The following is a 17,827-nucleotide window of genomic DNA, read 5'->3' as shown; positions in this document are numbered from 1 at the left end:
GAACCAAGTGTATAAAAGCTATGGCATAATTAGCAGGAAGCAGGGGCTTGCACCATGTTGTTGGACATGGGTATGGTGAAGAGATGGAAAACGGAATTTCCTGAGCCAAGGTGTGTTTGCCAAGTTTAATCTAAAGTTGTCACAGGAGCAATTGCAAGGACAGGAAGTTTGTAGAGTTCAGAAGCCATGTTTCTGCACCAGGCTGATAGTCCCCGCGTCCCGTGTCCTATTGCTGTCGCCATACCAGCTTTCTTCATCCTCTTGCACCAGATTCCAAGATGGCCAACCAAATGGTTTGCTGGGAAGGCAGCCATGCCAGGATCTGGTGGCACATAGCCTCGGGACCTCAGCTGAATATGCGGCCAGGAGATTGGCTTTCGCAAGCTTTCCACTGGAAGATCTGCCAGAGCTATTATCTTATGCCGTGAAGGATATTTTAATACTTACTGTAGGTTTCGGGCTGTCCATGCTTACAAACCATTGGATTTATGTATTTATTGCCCAGAAAATTTTTACTCACCACCTTGCCCTTCTCTAGATGTGCAATTTCCAGTGTGTGTGTGTGGGGGGGGGGAAATGTTTAAATACGTTGATAATGTTTATAGTAAGTAAATGATTCAAGAAAGCCAAAGAAAACAGCAATGTTTGGGTCTATGGTCTCTGCAGATTGATGTATTGAAATGCATTTGCCTTATACAGCTCAAGCCACAGAAAGCAGTAAGGATGAGTTTGCCATTACTCCTTTATCATTGGAGCAAAAGCAGGACAGAAGAACAGGAGATTGAAGGACTCTTCTGTAAATACCTAGTAACTATCTAGTGATTTCTTCTGATTTGGGCCATTGGAGTCAAAGCGTCCAGTACAGTGTGCTGATGAATACCAGGGGGACATTTATAGACCCACTGGTCATCTAGATAAAGCAAGTATATTTAATATGGAACAAGAAGACCCATATCTTTTAGCAATTACACAATACAGTATGTGAAACACGTGCCTTTGGGGCGTGATCGTATACCATCACTGAACTCTAGAAGAAGGGAGTGAAAATGAGTTTTTCAGTCCTGAGTCATGGCCTTCAAAGCAGTAGAAAAGTGAGTTTTGCCTCTGGGGTACTTATGATCGACTGAAACCCTGGAGGGCACATGCACGTATGTATGCTCCCCGGAGCCCCAGCCTCGCCCTTTCAAGGACACTTTCCCTCGTCTTTGGGGATACTAAACCCACAAAACTAATAGAACTGTCTTCTTTTTTTGTCTAGGCAGTATGGTCCTTCTTTATTTTCAGCTTACTTTGAGGTCAGTGGAAAGAAGGCTGAATCAATTGTCTGTGATTAGAAAAATAGTGAATGACAATCCTGTGATGCAGCCATTAGTCATTTGCCGTATCATAAATTTGTATCCTTTGATAACTTGTACACAATGTATTTTGCTTTCAGAGTAGTTTTGCAAATTTTACACTAAACCAAAATGGGTAGAAGCAGCTTTTTTTAAGTGAAGTAAATATGAGATGAAACTCTGTAAAAAGGAAATCGAGTTTATAAATGAGCTCTATTTAGATATAACACATTTCTAGTATAATCAATTACTACCCATGTTGTACACAAATATCTTCTATTTTGGTTGCTAAAGAAGGGCTACACAAGTAAAAGGACAGTGGACGTGTTAGGTTGTGTTCAGTGAAACAGACTCGCATGGGCTTCTTTCCAGTTTTCATCTTCATGTCAAGCAGACAGCTCTCATCTCCTGCGCTGCTTGGAAACATGTTGCTATGATTGCCTGGTCACAGAGGCCGGCAGAAGCTCCCGCCCTGTAGATACCCCTAGCTCAGACACACTATAGGTGAGGAGGTTTGTGTCGCCTCCAGAAAGTAACTTGTGCTGCTTAAACTTCAGGTGGGACAACAATGGCCTCCTAGTCCAAAGACGTGACTTCCTTATTGTCAGAGGAGATTTTAGGCAGTGGTCATGGGACGGGTTGCTTGCGGTGGGGAGGGAGAAAGACACATCATGGCAACTGGCAGCATGAAGTTTTCCTTTGCTTTCATGACGCATAAAGCTTTGAAATCAAAAATGGCCTTAAATGAGCGAATCTAACCTTCAGAAGAACATACAAACGGAATGAAGGAACATACAGAACACAATCACAGTCGTGGAATTAGGGAAGACTTTTAGGGTTTCATTAATTTTAATTTATATGGTGCTTCCTATGGGTCTAGAGTGTCCTTAGCACTTTACAAATATTAACTCCTTAATCCTAATAACAACTCTATGGGATAAATACTAATATTATCTTCATTCACTGATAAGAAAACTGAAATCTAGAGAGGCTAAGTAACTGGCCCAGAGTCATACAGCTCGTCAGTGGTAGACACAGACTTTGAATGCGTCCTGTCTTATCCGTCCATTTTGTCCGTGAAGAAGCAGAGGCCCGAGTGTCTGTCTGGAGCTGCCTAGCTAGTCAGTGGCAGAGCAGGTCCAGGTCCCAGGTCATCTCTCTGTTGCAATCCACTGAGTAGGCAGCAGTAGGTTGTCCCTGGATTACATAAGCAAGGCAGGAGAATTATCATACCAGCAGAGCTTCGCTTTTCATCAACTTTAACAAAATATCATCAAGAGATGCACGTTGGTGTCAGGAATTCTCTAGTCATTGGTTAAGCTTTGGAATATGTTCTGTGACTATATAGCATGTCTTCTTTCCTCAGGTATTAAGGAAAAAATTGGGTGGCTTAGAGAGATGACTTGGAAATTGAAGGAAGTAGGGTTGAAAAATAGTATGAAAGTCTGTTGATCGATCAGAGTTTGTTGTGCGTTGGCTTATTTAGACTGTTTTGATTTCATTAGTATCATTATGTTCCCATGGCCAAGTACATAGGCTTATGCCACTCAGTCTATGAAGTTGAACCTTCATGGATTACCCTGCCAAGTTTTCTATTTTTCCAGTTGTGGCTGAGATGCCAACTATGGGATGCATTTCCTATTGATCTAGAGGCACTGGATATTACCTTTTCATTTATTACCAAAGCATTCTATATTCCTCTTAGTTTACTTCCTTGAAGTCTATATTTTTGGTTAAGGAGAACACATTTAATTTTTCCAGAGGAAAATTACGTGCTAATGTACATAAGTAAGCCTCAAGTAGAACACAGAAAGAGGAGAACTTTTGCACGCAGTTGATGGGAGTAAATCAGAGAGTATGTGACAATACCTAGTTAAGTTGGTGCTGCGTATTCCCTAAGCCCAGCAATTCCACCTTGCGTGTATGGTTTAGATGCTATGGAGTTCACAGTGGTACTACTCAATGTGTGACCTGCAGATGGTGAAGGTTTGCGAGCTATTTGTTTCCAATCCACAGTGAGATAAGTAAGAAGATGAGAGTAAGCATTTAGAAGCTTTTATAACAATTGCACATTTCTATGACATTCAAGACTGTGACTTTGTATTTCATAAAAGTATTGGTCCAAAACAGACTAGAAATAAGAAAAATGGTGGTAACCCCTTACCAGAGGTAGTTTGGGAAGCACTGTCCTAGAGGAATTCCCAGACATATGCAAAGAGGATTGCTTAAATTACTCCATACGGGTGAGTTTATGTGTGTGTGTGTGTGTGTGTGTGTGTGTGTGTGTGTGTAACAGCCTAAATGTCTATTGTTAGGAAAGTGTATTACAAGTATCCTATATGTCCTAAGAAAGAATATTATTCAACAATCAAAATGAATGAACTAGATCTACGTATATGAACATGGGTGAATCTGAAATAACTTTAAATAAATGAGCAAGTTGCAAAATGATTCATTATAATTAATATAAAATATAAAACAAAATAATAATATATTTGCATACACAGTAAACAGCTAACAATATGGATGGGAAAGATGCACACCAACTTCAGAAGAGAATTTAAGTCTGGGAAGGGAAACTGAGAAACAGGATTGCGAATAAGCAAAAAAAAAAAAAAGGTCTTTGACTATATCTATAATCTTTTATTTCTTTTTTAAAAAGCTGAAGCTAATATGGCAAAAAAAATCTACATTTATCATATCTAAGTGGTGGGTACATGGATGTTAAATCTTTTTCTATATTTTTCTGTATTTAAAAAATATTTCATAGTAAAATTAGAAATATATGGAGCAAATACAGATGTAGGAATAAGATTAGATATATGTACAGTGGAGTCAGATCTGAGTTTAAATTTTGCCTCTCTGCCACTTACTGTGAGCCTTGCTTTCCTGAAATATTCTGATTTTCTGTTTCCTAAGATGAGAATAAAATACCACCTACCTAAGCTTGATGAGATAACAGCATTATTGTTATAGTTGTTACAAATCAGTCACTTAACTGTTGTGCCTGGAAAGGTACTAGATTAAATTCTCAAACTAATGCCAACAATCTTCCAAAGATGGAAGGAGCATAACATGCCAATCATTCTTTGAAGTAGTGATGAATTAAGTACAAATTTTCTAAACTAAATGATACCACATTCTTTTATAACCATGCATTCAAAGTGATTTAGTAAAAGTTCTCATCACAAGAAGAAAAATTATAACTATGTGAGATGATGGTTATTAACTAAACTTATTGTGGTGATCATTTCACAATACATATACATATGAGATCTGAAAATTAAGTTCACAAACTCATCCTAGAAAAAGGGCTACATGCTTCATTGCTGGATATCACTATGGTCACCTTCCAAGTACTCCCCTTGGGAAGCTATGCACCAACTCCAGCGCCTAGTCCACCCTTTAAAGCAATTTTGAACTCTTTCTGGAATGGCCATCAGAGCTGTCGTCATCAAAATGTCTTCCTTTCACTATTTCCTTTATCTTGGGGTAAAGAAAGAAGTCATTGGGTGCCACATCAGGTGAGTAGGGAGGGTGTTCCAACACAGTTATTTGTTTACTGGCTAAAAACTCCCTCACAGACAGTGCCGTGTGAGCTGGTGCATTGTTGTGATGCAAGAGCCATGAATTGTTGGCGAAAAGTTCAGGTCGTTTTCGTCTAACTTTTTCACACGGCTGAAAAGCACTTCCAAATAGTAAACTCAGTTAACTGTCCAGTTGGTACAAATGCATAATGAATAATCCATCTGATAAAAAATGTTAACAACATTGTTGGAACAAATTCGCAAACTTAATTGTCAGCCCTCATATATCAAATCATTATATTGTCTGCCTTGGACTAATGTAATGTTATGTCAATTATATCTCCAAACGGGAAAAAAAAAAAAAAAAGGAAATAAGGTGATTTAGAAATGGTCCTGTCTCAGTTCTAACTAGATGAGGAGTCATAGGTTGCTTCCAACTCTTGAATTCTCTTTTATGTGGCCTGTGGTTGAATGGCCCTCATTGTTTACACAGAGACAACAAAATTGAGAATCCTCTTGATTTTTTTCAGTTGTACTTTGTAATTTGTACTCTTGCGATAAATTTGTACAAACTGCACCAAAGCAGAACCAGATGACAATGGGAGAAAAAAGAACGGTCGATCAGATTTTGCACCCGTGAATCTCAAAGCCAGGCAATGATTTCCCGTGGAACAGAAAACTTGGACAGTCATCTGCCTTGCTAAGTAGCACAAGGCATAGTTAACGTGGCTGGGCCTCTAGTTCTGCTGACACAGTATGTGCTGATAAATCTGGGTTTTGAAGGCTTGGATTTAAAAGAGCTATGTGGTATCCCAGGGGCCTGGTGAATGAAAAGCGTATGCAGCTTATCAGCAGAAAGGTGACAGAAAGGCCTGGGTCCACTGCCAGTGCTGGGGAGATGTTTATCACGCAGGCCGCAGAGAACAGGAGTTTGACCCATACCAAACACTTCAGAAATAATGTCAACATACTCTAGACCACAGCCAGCAAGGAATTCTCTGAGATAAGATTACAACTCTGTCCTTAAAGGGACGCCAACCAAGTCAATCGATCCCCACATAGTCCCTCGGCAGAGCAACCCTGTAAGTTATGCTTCATACCAGGGAGCACCATTTTTCTGCTCCTAGATGCAAATATTCTGCTGTTATTTTCTAAAATATGCGCAGAATTCTAGCAATAGCTCAGAATGTCCCTGCAGGGCCAGGCTTGGTGCTGGGGAGATCAGCCAGTTGTAGGAGCTGGAGACAGTTCTCAAGTAGCAAAAGCATTCATTCACCTTTCAGGACTTTGTTTCTTCTTTGTCTAGGCAAGAGGACCTCCAAGGCTAGATCAGACATCTAGTCTGGGTCTAGGAGAAAGTCATTACAGGAAAAGGTGATTCAGTCTTTGAGATGAGTAGGTGTAAAAGGCCACTGCAATTATTTGTTTAAATACTTAGTCATGAGTTTGGTTTAGATAGCAATAGGCACACTGGCACTGCAGGATTAGAGGTGGTCAGGTATTCCCCCAGGACCATCTTGGTAACGAGAAGAAGCAACATACAGAGAGACAACCCACCTTTGATTGTCATCCAGACACTAACGGTATGACTTCTTGTTTTGAAATGCCTCACACTCATTCCTTTGCACTCCCTACACACAGCCCTGTGTCTTGTGGATTCTAATTAGGCCTCCTGGATTCTAATTCCTCCTTCCCAGGGCTGTGCTGTATACAGTTACCAGGTTAATTAACAAACAAACAAACAAACAAACCCTTTTTTCTCATATCATCCCAAGAAAGTCTCACAATACAGTTCACACTCCTCTAGTTTATGATTAAATGTCCTCACTAACCTGTCTACGCAATTTCTCCTTCTCTGCTCATGTTTATTTCATTCAGAGGGTCTACTTATGGGCTGCGTTGACTTAACTTTTCAATTTTACTGCCTCTATGCTTTTGTTCCCCGTCTGCCCCCTTTGGAATTCCCTCTCCTTTCTCTTCTAGTCCGACACATCTCTTCCATTCGACCTTTATAGACCAATCCCGCCAACATTGATCTGACCCTCCGCTGAACTCTGCTTCCTTATCGTCTAGAGTACATACCAGCCCTTTGGCAATTAATCTCATACTGCTTGTGAATTTATCTTTACTTTGCGTGCTCTGTGTTTTGTCCTGCTCTCTCTCTCTCTCTCTCTCTCTCTCTCTCTCTCTCTCTCTCGTGTGTGTAACTAGATAAAGGGCCTATGAAAATAAAATCTATGATTTATATATCTTTAGAATACACTAATAGGTGCTCTGTGGCATTGTTATTGGTTGGTAATTCTTGTTTAGGATCTTGATTTTTTTTTTCCATGAAGGCAGGAGTCTTCATCTTCTGTCCACTCCTGTATCCACAGCACGTGGAACGGTGCCTTACATACTAAAGCTGCATATGTTGGCTATTGCTGCTGTTCCAGAGAGGGTTTCCTTGGCTGGGGTCTGCAGCTGGCCTTGACATTCTGCTTTGTGTTCTAGCTTCTGAGGACAGAGCTGTCTTACTCCCAGGCTGGCACATGCCTTCACTGCCTCTGACATGGCTATGTCTGGATGTTCTTTTTCCTCAGATGGATACTCTCATTCCTCAAATGAAAATGGCGGCAAGTCTGAGTCAGTGGCCAACCTGCAGGCTCAGCCCTCCCTGAACTCCATCCACAGCTCCCCTGGTCCCAAGCGCTCCACCAACACCCTTAAGAAGTGGCTGACGAGTCCTGTGCGCCGCCTCAACAGTGGGAAAGCAGATGGAAACATCAAGAAGCAGAAGAAAGTACGGGATGGTCGGAAGAGCTTTGACCTGGGATCTCCCAAGCCTGGGGATGAGACGACCCCTCAGGGAGACAGCGCTGATGAGGTACGTACATGCAGCCGGGAGCCTTCCATCAGGAAGGGCTTCTGACAGATATTCTTCCTGGAACCATGGGAGGCATCTTTCTATGGGGTGGTAACCTAGGCAGTCTCTAGTCCCCAACAGTGCACCTTCTTGAGCCTAGTGACCTGAGTTCTTTGCAGTCTCAAGACCTTGTCAGTTTGATGTGTGACTGATTCAGAGACTAACAGCTAGGATATCCAGCAGACAGACACCATTTTGCCAGCTTTGGCTCCACAGGGAGCCCGTTGGTCAGTCAGCCTCCTGCCTCTGCTAAGGACTATGTCAAACCCTGCTAGACCTGTTCAGAGTAAGAATAAAAGAGTGGAGACCATTTCCCTCAGAAAACAGAACACTGTTATGGGAGATTGTAGCTGTTTATGAATATCTTGAGCAATACTACATATAAAAAGGAGTAGACAAGTCAGGGTCACTCTAGAGGGGAGAATTATGGTTAACAGGTGAAAGTTACAGCAGGAAAGGTTGTAGCTCAAAGAGAGACTTCAGTGGGGGGGGGGGAGCAACCAGTGATGAAATAAACCTTCATGAAAATGAGGCAACACCCATGCTGGAAAGGTTTGGGAGACTGTATGACTTCATGTAACAGTCAGAGGGACCCCTGGATAAGCCAAGAGGTCAGACTGGATAACCTCTGAGCAGCTTTCCAACTTCCAAAGCTGAGAGTCTGTGATCAAAATGCAGTGGGTATGTTTTGGTTGGGGGAATGAGATCGCTGTTTTATCTGGCAAGCCAACCTACTCTAGTCACTGATGTGGCTGAGAAATACTTCCTGGTGTGTAACCAGACTCTCTTTGTAATTATATGCTGTCTGTTATTTCTTCCTCTGAAAATAGCTGTAAAGCCTGCTGATATTCAGATGGTGGTTTAATAGTCCTTCAAAAACTTGAGAAGTTAGGCTTTCTCTGACCACTCTTCCTGGTAATCAGTGAGGTAGATGGTGCACGCGCGTGTGTGTGTGTTTCCCCCCATTTGGTTCTCGCTGTCCTTTGAGATAAGCAGGTGTACCTATCCTACCAAGGAGGACACTGAAGCTGAAAAATAGGGGTGTGTTGAGAAAGGAAGTGTCTGATATGTTGTTGTTTTTTTAAAAAAAAATGTAAGTCCATTGGTATCTTTAACTATATGAAACAGTGACTAATGCCTTTCTTTTGTTCTAGAAGAGCAAGAAAGGTTGGGGTGAAGATGAGCCAGATGAAGAGTCACACACACCCCTCCCTCCACCTATGAAGATCTTTGACAATGACCCCACGCAGGACGAGATGGTAGGACTTCTTTACATCCTCACTTGAGAGGGCAGTGTGTAATGCATGGGATTTCATTTTGTGTGTGTGTGGAGGGGTAGTAATACTCTCTCCCTTGTTGTCTGTTATATCACATGAATCCATGGTGATATAGATTCTGTCTATATTTGGTAGGGGCTCCCTCCCCTAACCCTGGAGGTCTGATGTCATTCTGGGCAGTGCAGCCATGCGTGAAGAATGCTCAGATCTGCCTGGCATCCCTGTCCTATTGGTGAAGGATAATGGCTCCATCTTGGGAAGCAGCAGGTCCCCAAAGTCACTGTTTGTCTCAAAAATGAATCTGGGGTGGTTCTAGGTCGTGATCATGTTGTTGTGACTAACTGTATGACTGATGTTTCAGTTGATTGGTTTTCCTATACTCAACTCTAAAATCCAAATAATGGTAACTTCCAGTCAAGCCCAGTGCTGTTAAAATTCTGCAAACACGGCATGAGGATGGAAATGCTGCTCAAGGGAGGTTGTTGTCACAGGTGGGCAAACCTAACATGCCAGGTTGCTCAAGTTCTCTGTTTTGCAAAATGTTCCGACTCACCTGGCAGAGGCTTCTGGGTGTCTGAAGTGTGATGTCCGCTGGGCCTCTAATCACAGGGTGATCATTCCCGTTGTTCTGGAGCACAGGCTGAGGCTGGATGTGCTGTCCAGTTCTGACTCAAGGCTTGGGGCTGCTCTAATTGTGTGCAGCGTCTCTCACTTTCACTGCATTGTGTTTCTCCTGTCTTTTCTTAGTGTTGCTGTCCTTTGGAGTCTGGAGGTTGAAGTGGTGGTTTCAGTTTTTGATTGTCATTTGCATTTGCTTTTCAGAGTGTCATTTGGTGGTGGTGGTGGTGGTGGTGGTGGTGGTGGTGGTGGTGGCGCTGGCAGTGGCTTAGCCTCCGTCCACGGTCTCCCTTACTCTCTAGTGCTCTGCCTTGCGGTGTGGCAGCCTCCTCTGACACGGTGGACCCAGCACACAGTACCACCTAGGGTACAATTCAAAAAGTACTGTTTGCAGATGCTTTAGCGTTTCTGGTGATATCCCAGTTCTGGTTTTAATGCTCTCTGCTTTCCACATGGATCGTTAACCCACAGACATGAATTGAGGGCTTCCTCTGTGCCAGAGGGACAGATTCTAGAGACAGGATGATGACTAAGATTTGGTTGCTGCCCCCTCTGTGACTCACCCATGAGAAGGGTACAGTTGTGGCCCCTCCTGAGGTGATGTTGGTGACCCTGGTCTCCAGGGCCAGCTCTGACTCCTGACTGTTGGGAAAAAAGTAGCAGGAAGCATGGCATGGTGCCCATCCAGGATTCCCAGAGACAGAAGTGCTTGTGCTTCACCTTGAGATGGGAACGAGAACCAACCTGCTGTGTTCCCAGAGGCCTATCCTTGTAAAATGTTCCATAAACAGTGATAGTGTATATGGGGAGTAGGGCACTCATGTCACATTATCTGCCATCCCACACAGCCCTCCACACAGAGGTGCCAGCTTGTATAAGATAAATAAAGGTCACGAACCCTCTCCCTCTAATTCTCTCAGATATGGCTTGTTTGGGGGAAAAGGATATTATGTTGTTTCTGAGTAATTTTTAACTGAAAATGCAGACTTACCGCTAGACGTTTGTGTAGACGTTTTCATAGCCAGAAATAGGGCAGATGGCAACAATCTTTTTCTAGACTCACTAACCCTCCTCAGTCCTGCTTATTTGATTTCTGTACCTTTGTTTTTCTGGAATATTTGGTGATCTCAGAAGTCCTAGAAAATGAAGTTGGATTTATTAAAATAATTTTTACAGCAGTGTAAAAGGAATTTTGAAAAGTCCGTCCATTTTAATATGCGATTACTTTAATTCTCCATGTTTCCTTCTACTACTTGTTCATATGCATGTGTGTTTTATTTAATATTTCCTTAAATCTTATTAATTTTCCTTTCACAACTATAATTTTTGTAGCTGGAGAGTATTTCATTTATTTGATGTGCCATAATTTGCTTGACCAGCCTGTTTTGTGATATCATAAGTTGTTTCCAATTTTTGCTACTCTGGATAATACTGCTACAGATCACTTTGTACATATAGCATTTGTGTGCTTTTCCCTTCTGTCCTTGAAATGAGTTCCCAGGGGTAGGATTACTAGATCAAAAAGTTGATAACTTAGATTTCCAAATAGACTTAAACTCTCTTCCTGCATTCCCCAAGAGAGGAAAAAGAGTGTTATTATGTCTCGCTGAATTACATTTCTTTGACTCTTTTTTTTCCCCTCCATCTCGGAGGCAAAGACCTAAAGGAACTCTTAGGTTAGACAAGAAGCTTCCTGTTTAAAACTCTTCCCCCTAATTTAGGGACAAACTTGAAGCTAGAGCATGGCCAGGACATTCAGCTTCCTCCTCCCTCGGTCGTTGGAGTGGAAGACTGAAGGAGCATGCGTCCTGTGCCTGGCAACAGCATTGCCAACTGCTTTGGCGTGCCAGGGGTAAAAGCTCGCACATGCGTGTAGGCTTACTCATGGCTCCCCAGTGTCTTCCCAAATAAGAGAAAGAAGAAATACAAAATAAAAGCCACATCGCCCCTCCGTGAGCAGGAGTCCCCAAACCACTGACCTAACAGTCACCTGAACCAGTCCTTATTGCAGATGCGAGGGGAAGGGGGACAGGCCCTTGGCTTGAACACCCTTTCTCCATGAACAGGATAGTCTCTCATTACTCCAGCACTCAACACACAGGTCCTGCTGAAGCTCTGCCCCTGGCATTTTTGCTTAACACATAGTGAAGATCCATATTTAAGATAAAGCAAGGACGGCTTCTCTTCTTTGGACACACTCAAGGCTAGGTTTTTGACTCCTTATATATCCTGGAACAGCATAGAGCAGCCCTGTAGTGAGTGGCTAGTCTTGTCAACCTCCCCCACCACCACCCCCAACAACTACTGTCAGTGGGTACAGCCCTTACCTATTGGCCTCCCAGGGAACACAGAGACCCCGCCCCTCAGCCCCTTTGACCTGCCTAAGGAGAGCCTAGTCCCATCCCTGCTTCTCTGCTGGTCAGAATTCTTGACAAGGGGTCAGGCAGGTCTGTCCTACACCCACACCCCTTATCTCCCTCTGTCATCTCTTCCCTCTAAATGGAGAACTTTGCTTGCCTTGCCCGTCTTGAGCTTTGGACTTGCTGTTTTGCTTCTTAATCACTATTCCTCATTCCTTGCTAATCTGCTTTTCCTTTGCTGCTCGATGTCTTGCAGTCCTCCTCTTTGCTAGCAGCCCGGCAGGCTTCCGCCGAAGTACCTACTGCTGCAGACCTTGTCAGTGCAATAGAACAGTTGGTCAAAAGCAAGCTGGTAAGTGGGGAGTCCTGGAGGCAGTTCTGCCTGGGTCTCACCTCCATGCGGCTCCCAGGGTCTGGCGTGTAGCTGCAATGTTCTCCTGTGTGCCTATCCTCACTCCTATAGGATTGTTTCTAGCTAATGGTGATTTCTAAAAATCTGTGTCTCAAAGTCCTTTTTGGCTTTATTTGGGAATAGACATGGGCAATTAACAGGCTCTATTGGCATTGTGACACTGATGACAAGTGAAAAGGATCCAAGGCAAAATAGCCTTTCTGTATGCCTCATCCAATGGCCTCCGGGGAAGTGACATTTGGACAGTGATTGATGTGTATCTAGTTAGCCCTGAAACTATCTTTCCTGCTGAGGCACAGAACGTAGATTGGGTCTTTGAAAGCACAGAGTAATTTTATTTGGGGACCTCAGGTAGCCTTCTACCTTGCAAAGTCTTACAAAAGTTGATTGCTCATTATGAAGGGGCATTGGCAAAAGTACATGGATGCCTCGCCACAAGAAATTAAGGGAGCTGGTGCACATCTTGTTACGAGTCTGAGCTGGTTCAGGGTTTCAGAATTAATGCCAGAGAAAGAGCTCCTTTTTGGATACAGCTGTTCCTCTACTCCCATACTTTTACATTGAAGTGTATCACTACAGGATGACAATTTGAAGCATTGTCCTTTTCTTTGCTCTCATTCATGTCACTCATTTGGTTTTTCCTGCAACTCTCATTAGGATAAATGTCTGCTTCTGCCAGGTTGCTGTTGGGCAAGTCCTGTTAATCAGTACCATTTAAACCCTCCTCCATTTGGCCCAGGAATTAGAGGAAAATGATGGATGCTCTCTAGGGAAAGCTGCCTGATAATAATTTTAATTACAGTAACTTCCTTTGCTAATATCCCAGCTTACCGTGTACCAGTGAAACTTAACACATATGACTTTCTTCTTTTCCTTCTAATTTTCCTTCCTAATTAAAAAAAAAAAAATTAGCTGGTGTTTTCAGTAACTAGCGTCAAGCTCTTGAAGGTTGTCCGTTTTCCTGCCATCGCTCCCTGTCTCACTGAGGCGAGTTGAGTGCTCTTGTGTTCAGCACGCCTCTCTGACCATCCCTCGCTTGTTCTCCTTTCCTTTCCACACTGGCTCGTACACCCTCTTCATTCTCCAAATATCATTGAATTTTTTTTTCCCTTAAAAATCATACCCTCCCCTCTGTTTTGTTTTGTTTTGTTTTTCTCAGTTTCTCTTTCACCACCCAATCCTGGGCCCTGACCTCATGCCCGGACTGTTGCAGTATCCATGGCTTGATCTCCCCCACCCTGGTCTGCCTCCAGGCTTCCCCGTCCTGGTGGGTCTTCCAGCAGCACTGTTTATTGCCTCCCTCCTCAGTGAGGGCTCTTGACCTCCCTCTCACCTACATAAGCAGGTGGGGGTGCCCTCTAATAAGAAAATATTAGAATCTTTTTATCTCATCATTTTGAAATGGTTTTGTGTGTGTAAATAATAATTATACAGTGGCACAGATACATAATTTGTAAATAAGTTACAGGCTTTGGGAATGCATGACCAAAATATGCTGATAGCGGTATATAACCAAATTCAGAAATCACTGGCCTGTAGAGAAAGTCCACATGTACCCCAAATTCTAATGTTTTGTAGCCTCTTCTCCAACCTGTCCACCTATTATTCCAGTTGATGCACTCTGCTTCAACCAAATTGTTTTCTTCACTTTCCCTAAACACACATTTGGCTTTCCTGCCTCTAAATTTCTAGTCATACAACCCCACTTCTCTTATTTTTGCTTATCTAAAGCATAATAGTCCTTCAAGGTCCCACTCAAATCTCATCTCTTGACAAGGGCTTCCCTGACCAGCCAACGCCCGATTTCTTCTGCAGCCCCATGGAAGTCACTGTGTAAGCCACACACTGCCTGGGACAGCTCTGAGGTGGTTCTGTTGTGCTACTTGTTAAAATACCTTAAAATAATCTGTTTATTTTCAGCTTACCTCCCCAGATAATGATTTGTCATTTAGGATATTATTTTCGCCTCCTCCTTAGTGTACTCGTACAGGGTCCTTTTACACTTGCACAAGTACACACTTTTGTTTCCAAAAGTCTGTGGTTTTTCATATTTTGGATTACCTTTTTCCTACTGCTACTGCCCACCTTAGTACTGTTGGGAGTCTCTGCAGGCCTCTAGTTTGTGCGATCAATGGGTCTGGCGTTAAATGTGTAAGAGCAGATATTGGAAAGTCCCATCAGAGCAAATTTCCCAGAGGAAAGGGAGTGTAGGATAGTGGTGGAGTTGACTGACCCCGTAACAGGCTCTCAACAAATGTCTCTGGATGAATGGCCCTTCTCTGGTGAATTTACCATAAGAGCTTTAAAAACTTCTTCTACCAATAACTACTTCTTGAGGACCACAATTATAAACATTTCTTTGGTCGAACATATAAAACCAAACCATATCACAGCAAGGAATGAGGGAGCGGTAGTTTGGTTTCTCAGAATCTTCTCACCAAAATTCAGTTCTTTGTCCTTTCCTGTACTTTCTCTTTCTTCCCATCCCCATCTGTACCGACTGTGGGGGAGCAAACAGTAGGTGCTTGTTTCCTCACCCACCTTTGAGAATACTGAGTTGCATTTTCACCTCCAAGATTTGTATTCCTCTTCCTTATCAGCTCTTTAGCTCATAAGAGGCTGAGATCTAGAGCCCGTAAAAGATCTGGAGTTTTTATTTGACGGTAAGTCCAACAGTGTGACGGCTGCCAAAGTAGCCAGTGCGGTCATAGGCTGGATTAATGAGAGTACAAAGTACAGATCAAGGGGAGTAGTAGCCCATTGTACTCAAAGCTCTCCAGACCACACCTATCATGAGTTGTGTGTGAGTCATGTATCAGGTTCTGAACTCGGCATTTCCAAATGTTCCTGAACTCAGTGTAAGTCTCCCCGGAGGAGGGAACCAGTCCCATGGGGTCCATGTCATTTGAAAGAAAACTGAAGAAACCAAGGTTAAGTACGGGGAGAAGTTAGGAGAGAGAAGACATGTGAGAGCTGTCTTCTAATAACTGAGCACTGTCGTGGGCAAGAAGGGTTAATCTCAACTCATGTGCTCCAGAGGGTGGAAATAGACCTGCGGGTGGAAGTTATCTTAGTTCAGTATAGGATGAACTAATAAGATCCTTTCCAATTTAGAGCCTGGAAATTTTACAGGAGCATCTATTATACTTCGACTTTTTAGTCTAGGGCTTGAATTTTATTTTTATTTTTTCTGTTTTGGTTGCTCAAGAGATGGCACCAGATTCTGCATTTAGAATTCATTTGGCCTCTTAGCTCCACCTGAAAGCAATGAGATCCCTTGTGTCTCTGAATCTTAAAGCTGCCCTTGGTGCTTTATGGTCGCATGGTCATGACTCCCCCAAGGCTTCCGCTCCAGGGAGTGGTGGTCTTTGCTGCTGGACAGCTGCTGTCAGGGAATGAAGACGGGTGTTTTCTGTTCACCTGCTGTGTAGATGAAACCCCTGAAGCCCCCGGAGAACTTCCATTGGTGAGTCCCTCCGGACATTAATGGACACTTCAGAGTTCTGACCTGCTCACCTTGGTTTTTAACCGATGCTTTTGTTTACCAAGAGAGGATGCACACCCCCCTTCCCCAAATAGAGCGAACGTACTTTTGCCGGGGTCTATATTGAGATGTTGTCTTTAATTCTGAGCCAGGACTAAGGACTACCTCCTGCTTTCCCTGTATGATTTTTAATAAAGCTTTTCCTGGACAGGTGGACTGGTGGTGGTGATGGTGATGAGTGTGTATGGAATCAGAAAACCTCGGTTTTAGTCCTGCCTCTCCTCCTTATTGTGTAGCCCTGGACAACTTACTTAGTCTATTTGGGCTTCTGTTGTATCTCATGTATCAACAATGCTGATTCTGTCCACCTGAACCTAATCTCAAGAGATGTATAATGATTGAGGAAAATGGATCGAGTAAGGTGTGAATGCGATTTGTACACTGATAGGTGACCATCCAACAAACTTTCGCTCTGTGCACTGCACAGGGCAGGGAAAGGGAACCTGGTCGTACTTTATCTTCTGTAGCCACTCTGGGTACAGGGACACAGTATTTGTCAGCGAGTAGATTGGTGGTTGGGTGAATGTTGCACGATAGTAGCTTCACAATCTATATGGTTGGGTTTTATTCCTCAAGTTTGAGGAGCCAGTTTCCTGGCCATGTGAGAACGTAGTGTGCCTCGAAACAGCCCCAGGATTCTACCATCTGATTAAAATGAAGCCTCTAGAAAGCAAGCTTCCTCCCAAAGGTTGGTGTGGCAGGTGGTAGACCAGCACTCATACCTGTTGTTGCATCAGATGAGCTTTGACCTCTCCCCAAGAGCTCCATAGTATATTTAGTAAATTCTTGGAGTCCTACTATGTGCCAGCTCTGAGATCAAGCATAAAACCTTCCTTAACATGGCTCCCAGTCTAGGGTAAATGCTCAAAAATCCTCTTCTGCCTGGACTGTTGTAGCTATTTCCTGCCAGATTTCAGTCTGATGTCTCTTTATGTGATTGCCAGAGGGATCTTTCTTTTCTTTTTTCTTTTTTCAAAAAACTTTTTAATAGTTCCTTTTGATTAATAAAAGCAATATATTCTCATTCAAGAAGAACTGGAAAAATGACAAGAGTATAAACAAATTATATCACTCTTCATATCATCATCTAGACATATTCAGTGTTGTTTTAAATATGTTTTCTTCCAGACCCTTTTAAAAATAATGTAAATAATATTGAGTATAAAATTTAAGCCCTGTTTTCCTTTACTACCATATCAAAGACATTTTCCCAAATCATGAAAAGCTTGTATGAACATTAGGCTAATCTTCCTAAAACTTAAATTCAGTCATGTTACTTCTCTACTTAAAATTCCCCCCTCATTGTTATCAGAAGGTGAAGTCCCTTCTTCTTAATGCTACTCACCAGGCCCCTTATGACTGCGTCACTGCACACTTCTCCAGCGTTGTCTGTTTCATGCCTCACCTCTTCTTTCCCTCGTACGGACTCATCCCCAACTCACATAACACCGTTACTTGCCAACCCACCCTCCCAACTTAACACCCTCTATCCTGCCTCTACCAGCAACTTGCAGCTTCCCAGGCTGCTCTATGTGGTTTCACAACTTGATCCTTTACTCATAAGGCTGCTCCTGCCTGGAACGTTCTCCCATTGGTATATCCAATAAAATCTTTTTCATTTCTCAGTACTCCGTTCCACGTTGCCTCTTTCAATAAGCCTTTCCCTTTCCTCTCCACCCCACCACAGAGCTGCCTACTCTTTTTTTCATCCTCCACGGCACCTTTTCTGTCTAGAAGAACACCCATTGTAGCTTAGATTGTGGAGGCCAGGGAACCATATCTTACTCATCTGTGTTTCTCCAGCACTTTGCAAATATTCAGCATGTAGTATGTGCTCGATACATCGTTGC

General features: G+C 43.0%; 1 protein-coding gene across 23 annotated transcripts in view; it reads left to right on the top strand.

Annotated features, from left to right (window-relative positions):
* Nucleotides 1-17,827, top strand: part of KALRN (kalirin RhoGEF kinase) — a 617,732-nt gene that overhangs the window by 538,516 nt on the left and 61,389 nt on the right. For 14 of the 23 annotated variants that reach the window (XM_019738972.2, XM_019738955.2, XM_019738953.2 and 11 more), the window contains 3 exons: nt 7,444-7,727; nt 8,921-9,025; nt 12,278-12,373. In XM_019738972.2, coding sequence (XP_019594531.2) covers nt 7,444-7,727; nt 8,921-9,025; nt 12,278-12,373 — 485 coding nt within the window. The remainder of the gene's footprint in view (nt 1-7,443; nt 7,728-8,920; nt 9,026-12,277; nt 12,374-17,827) is intronic. The other 9 variants (XM_019738956.2, XM_074330723.1, XM_074330748.1 and 6 more) reach the window with 3 other exon arrangements.

Source organism: Rhinolophus sinicus, linkage group LG01 (genome assembly GCF_036562045.2).
Source record: "Rhinolophus sinicus isolate RSC01 linkage group LG01, ASM3656204v1, whole genome shotgun sequence".
Taxonomy (NCBI): Eukaryota; Metazoa; Chordata; class Mammalia; order Chiroptera; family Rhinolophidae; genus Rhinolophus; species Rhinolophus sinicus.
Note: the sequence above shows the minus strand (reverse complement) of the source record. Positions and strands in the feature narration are given on the sequence as shown.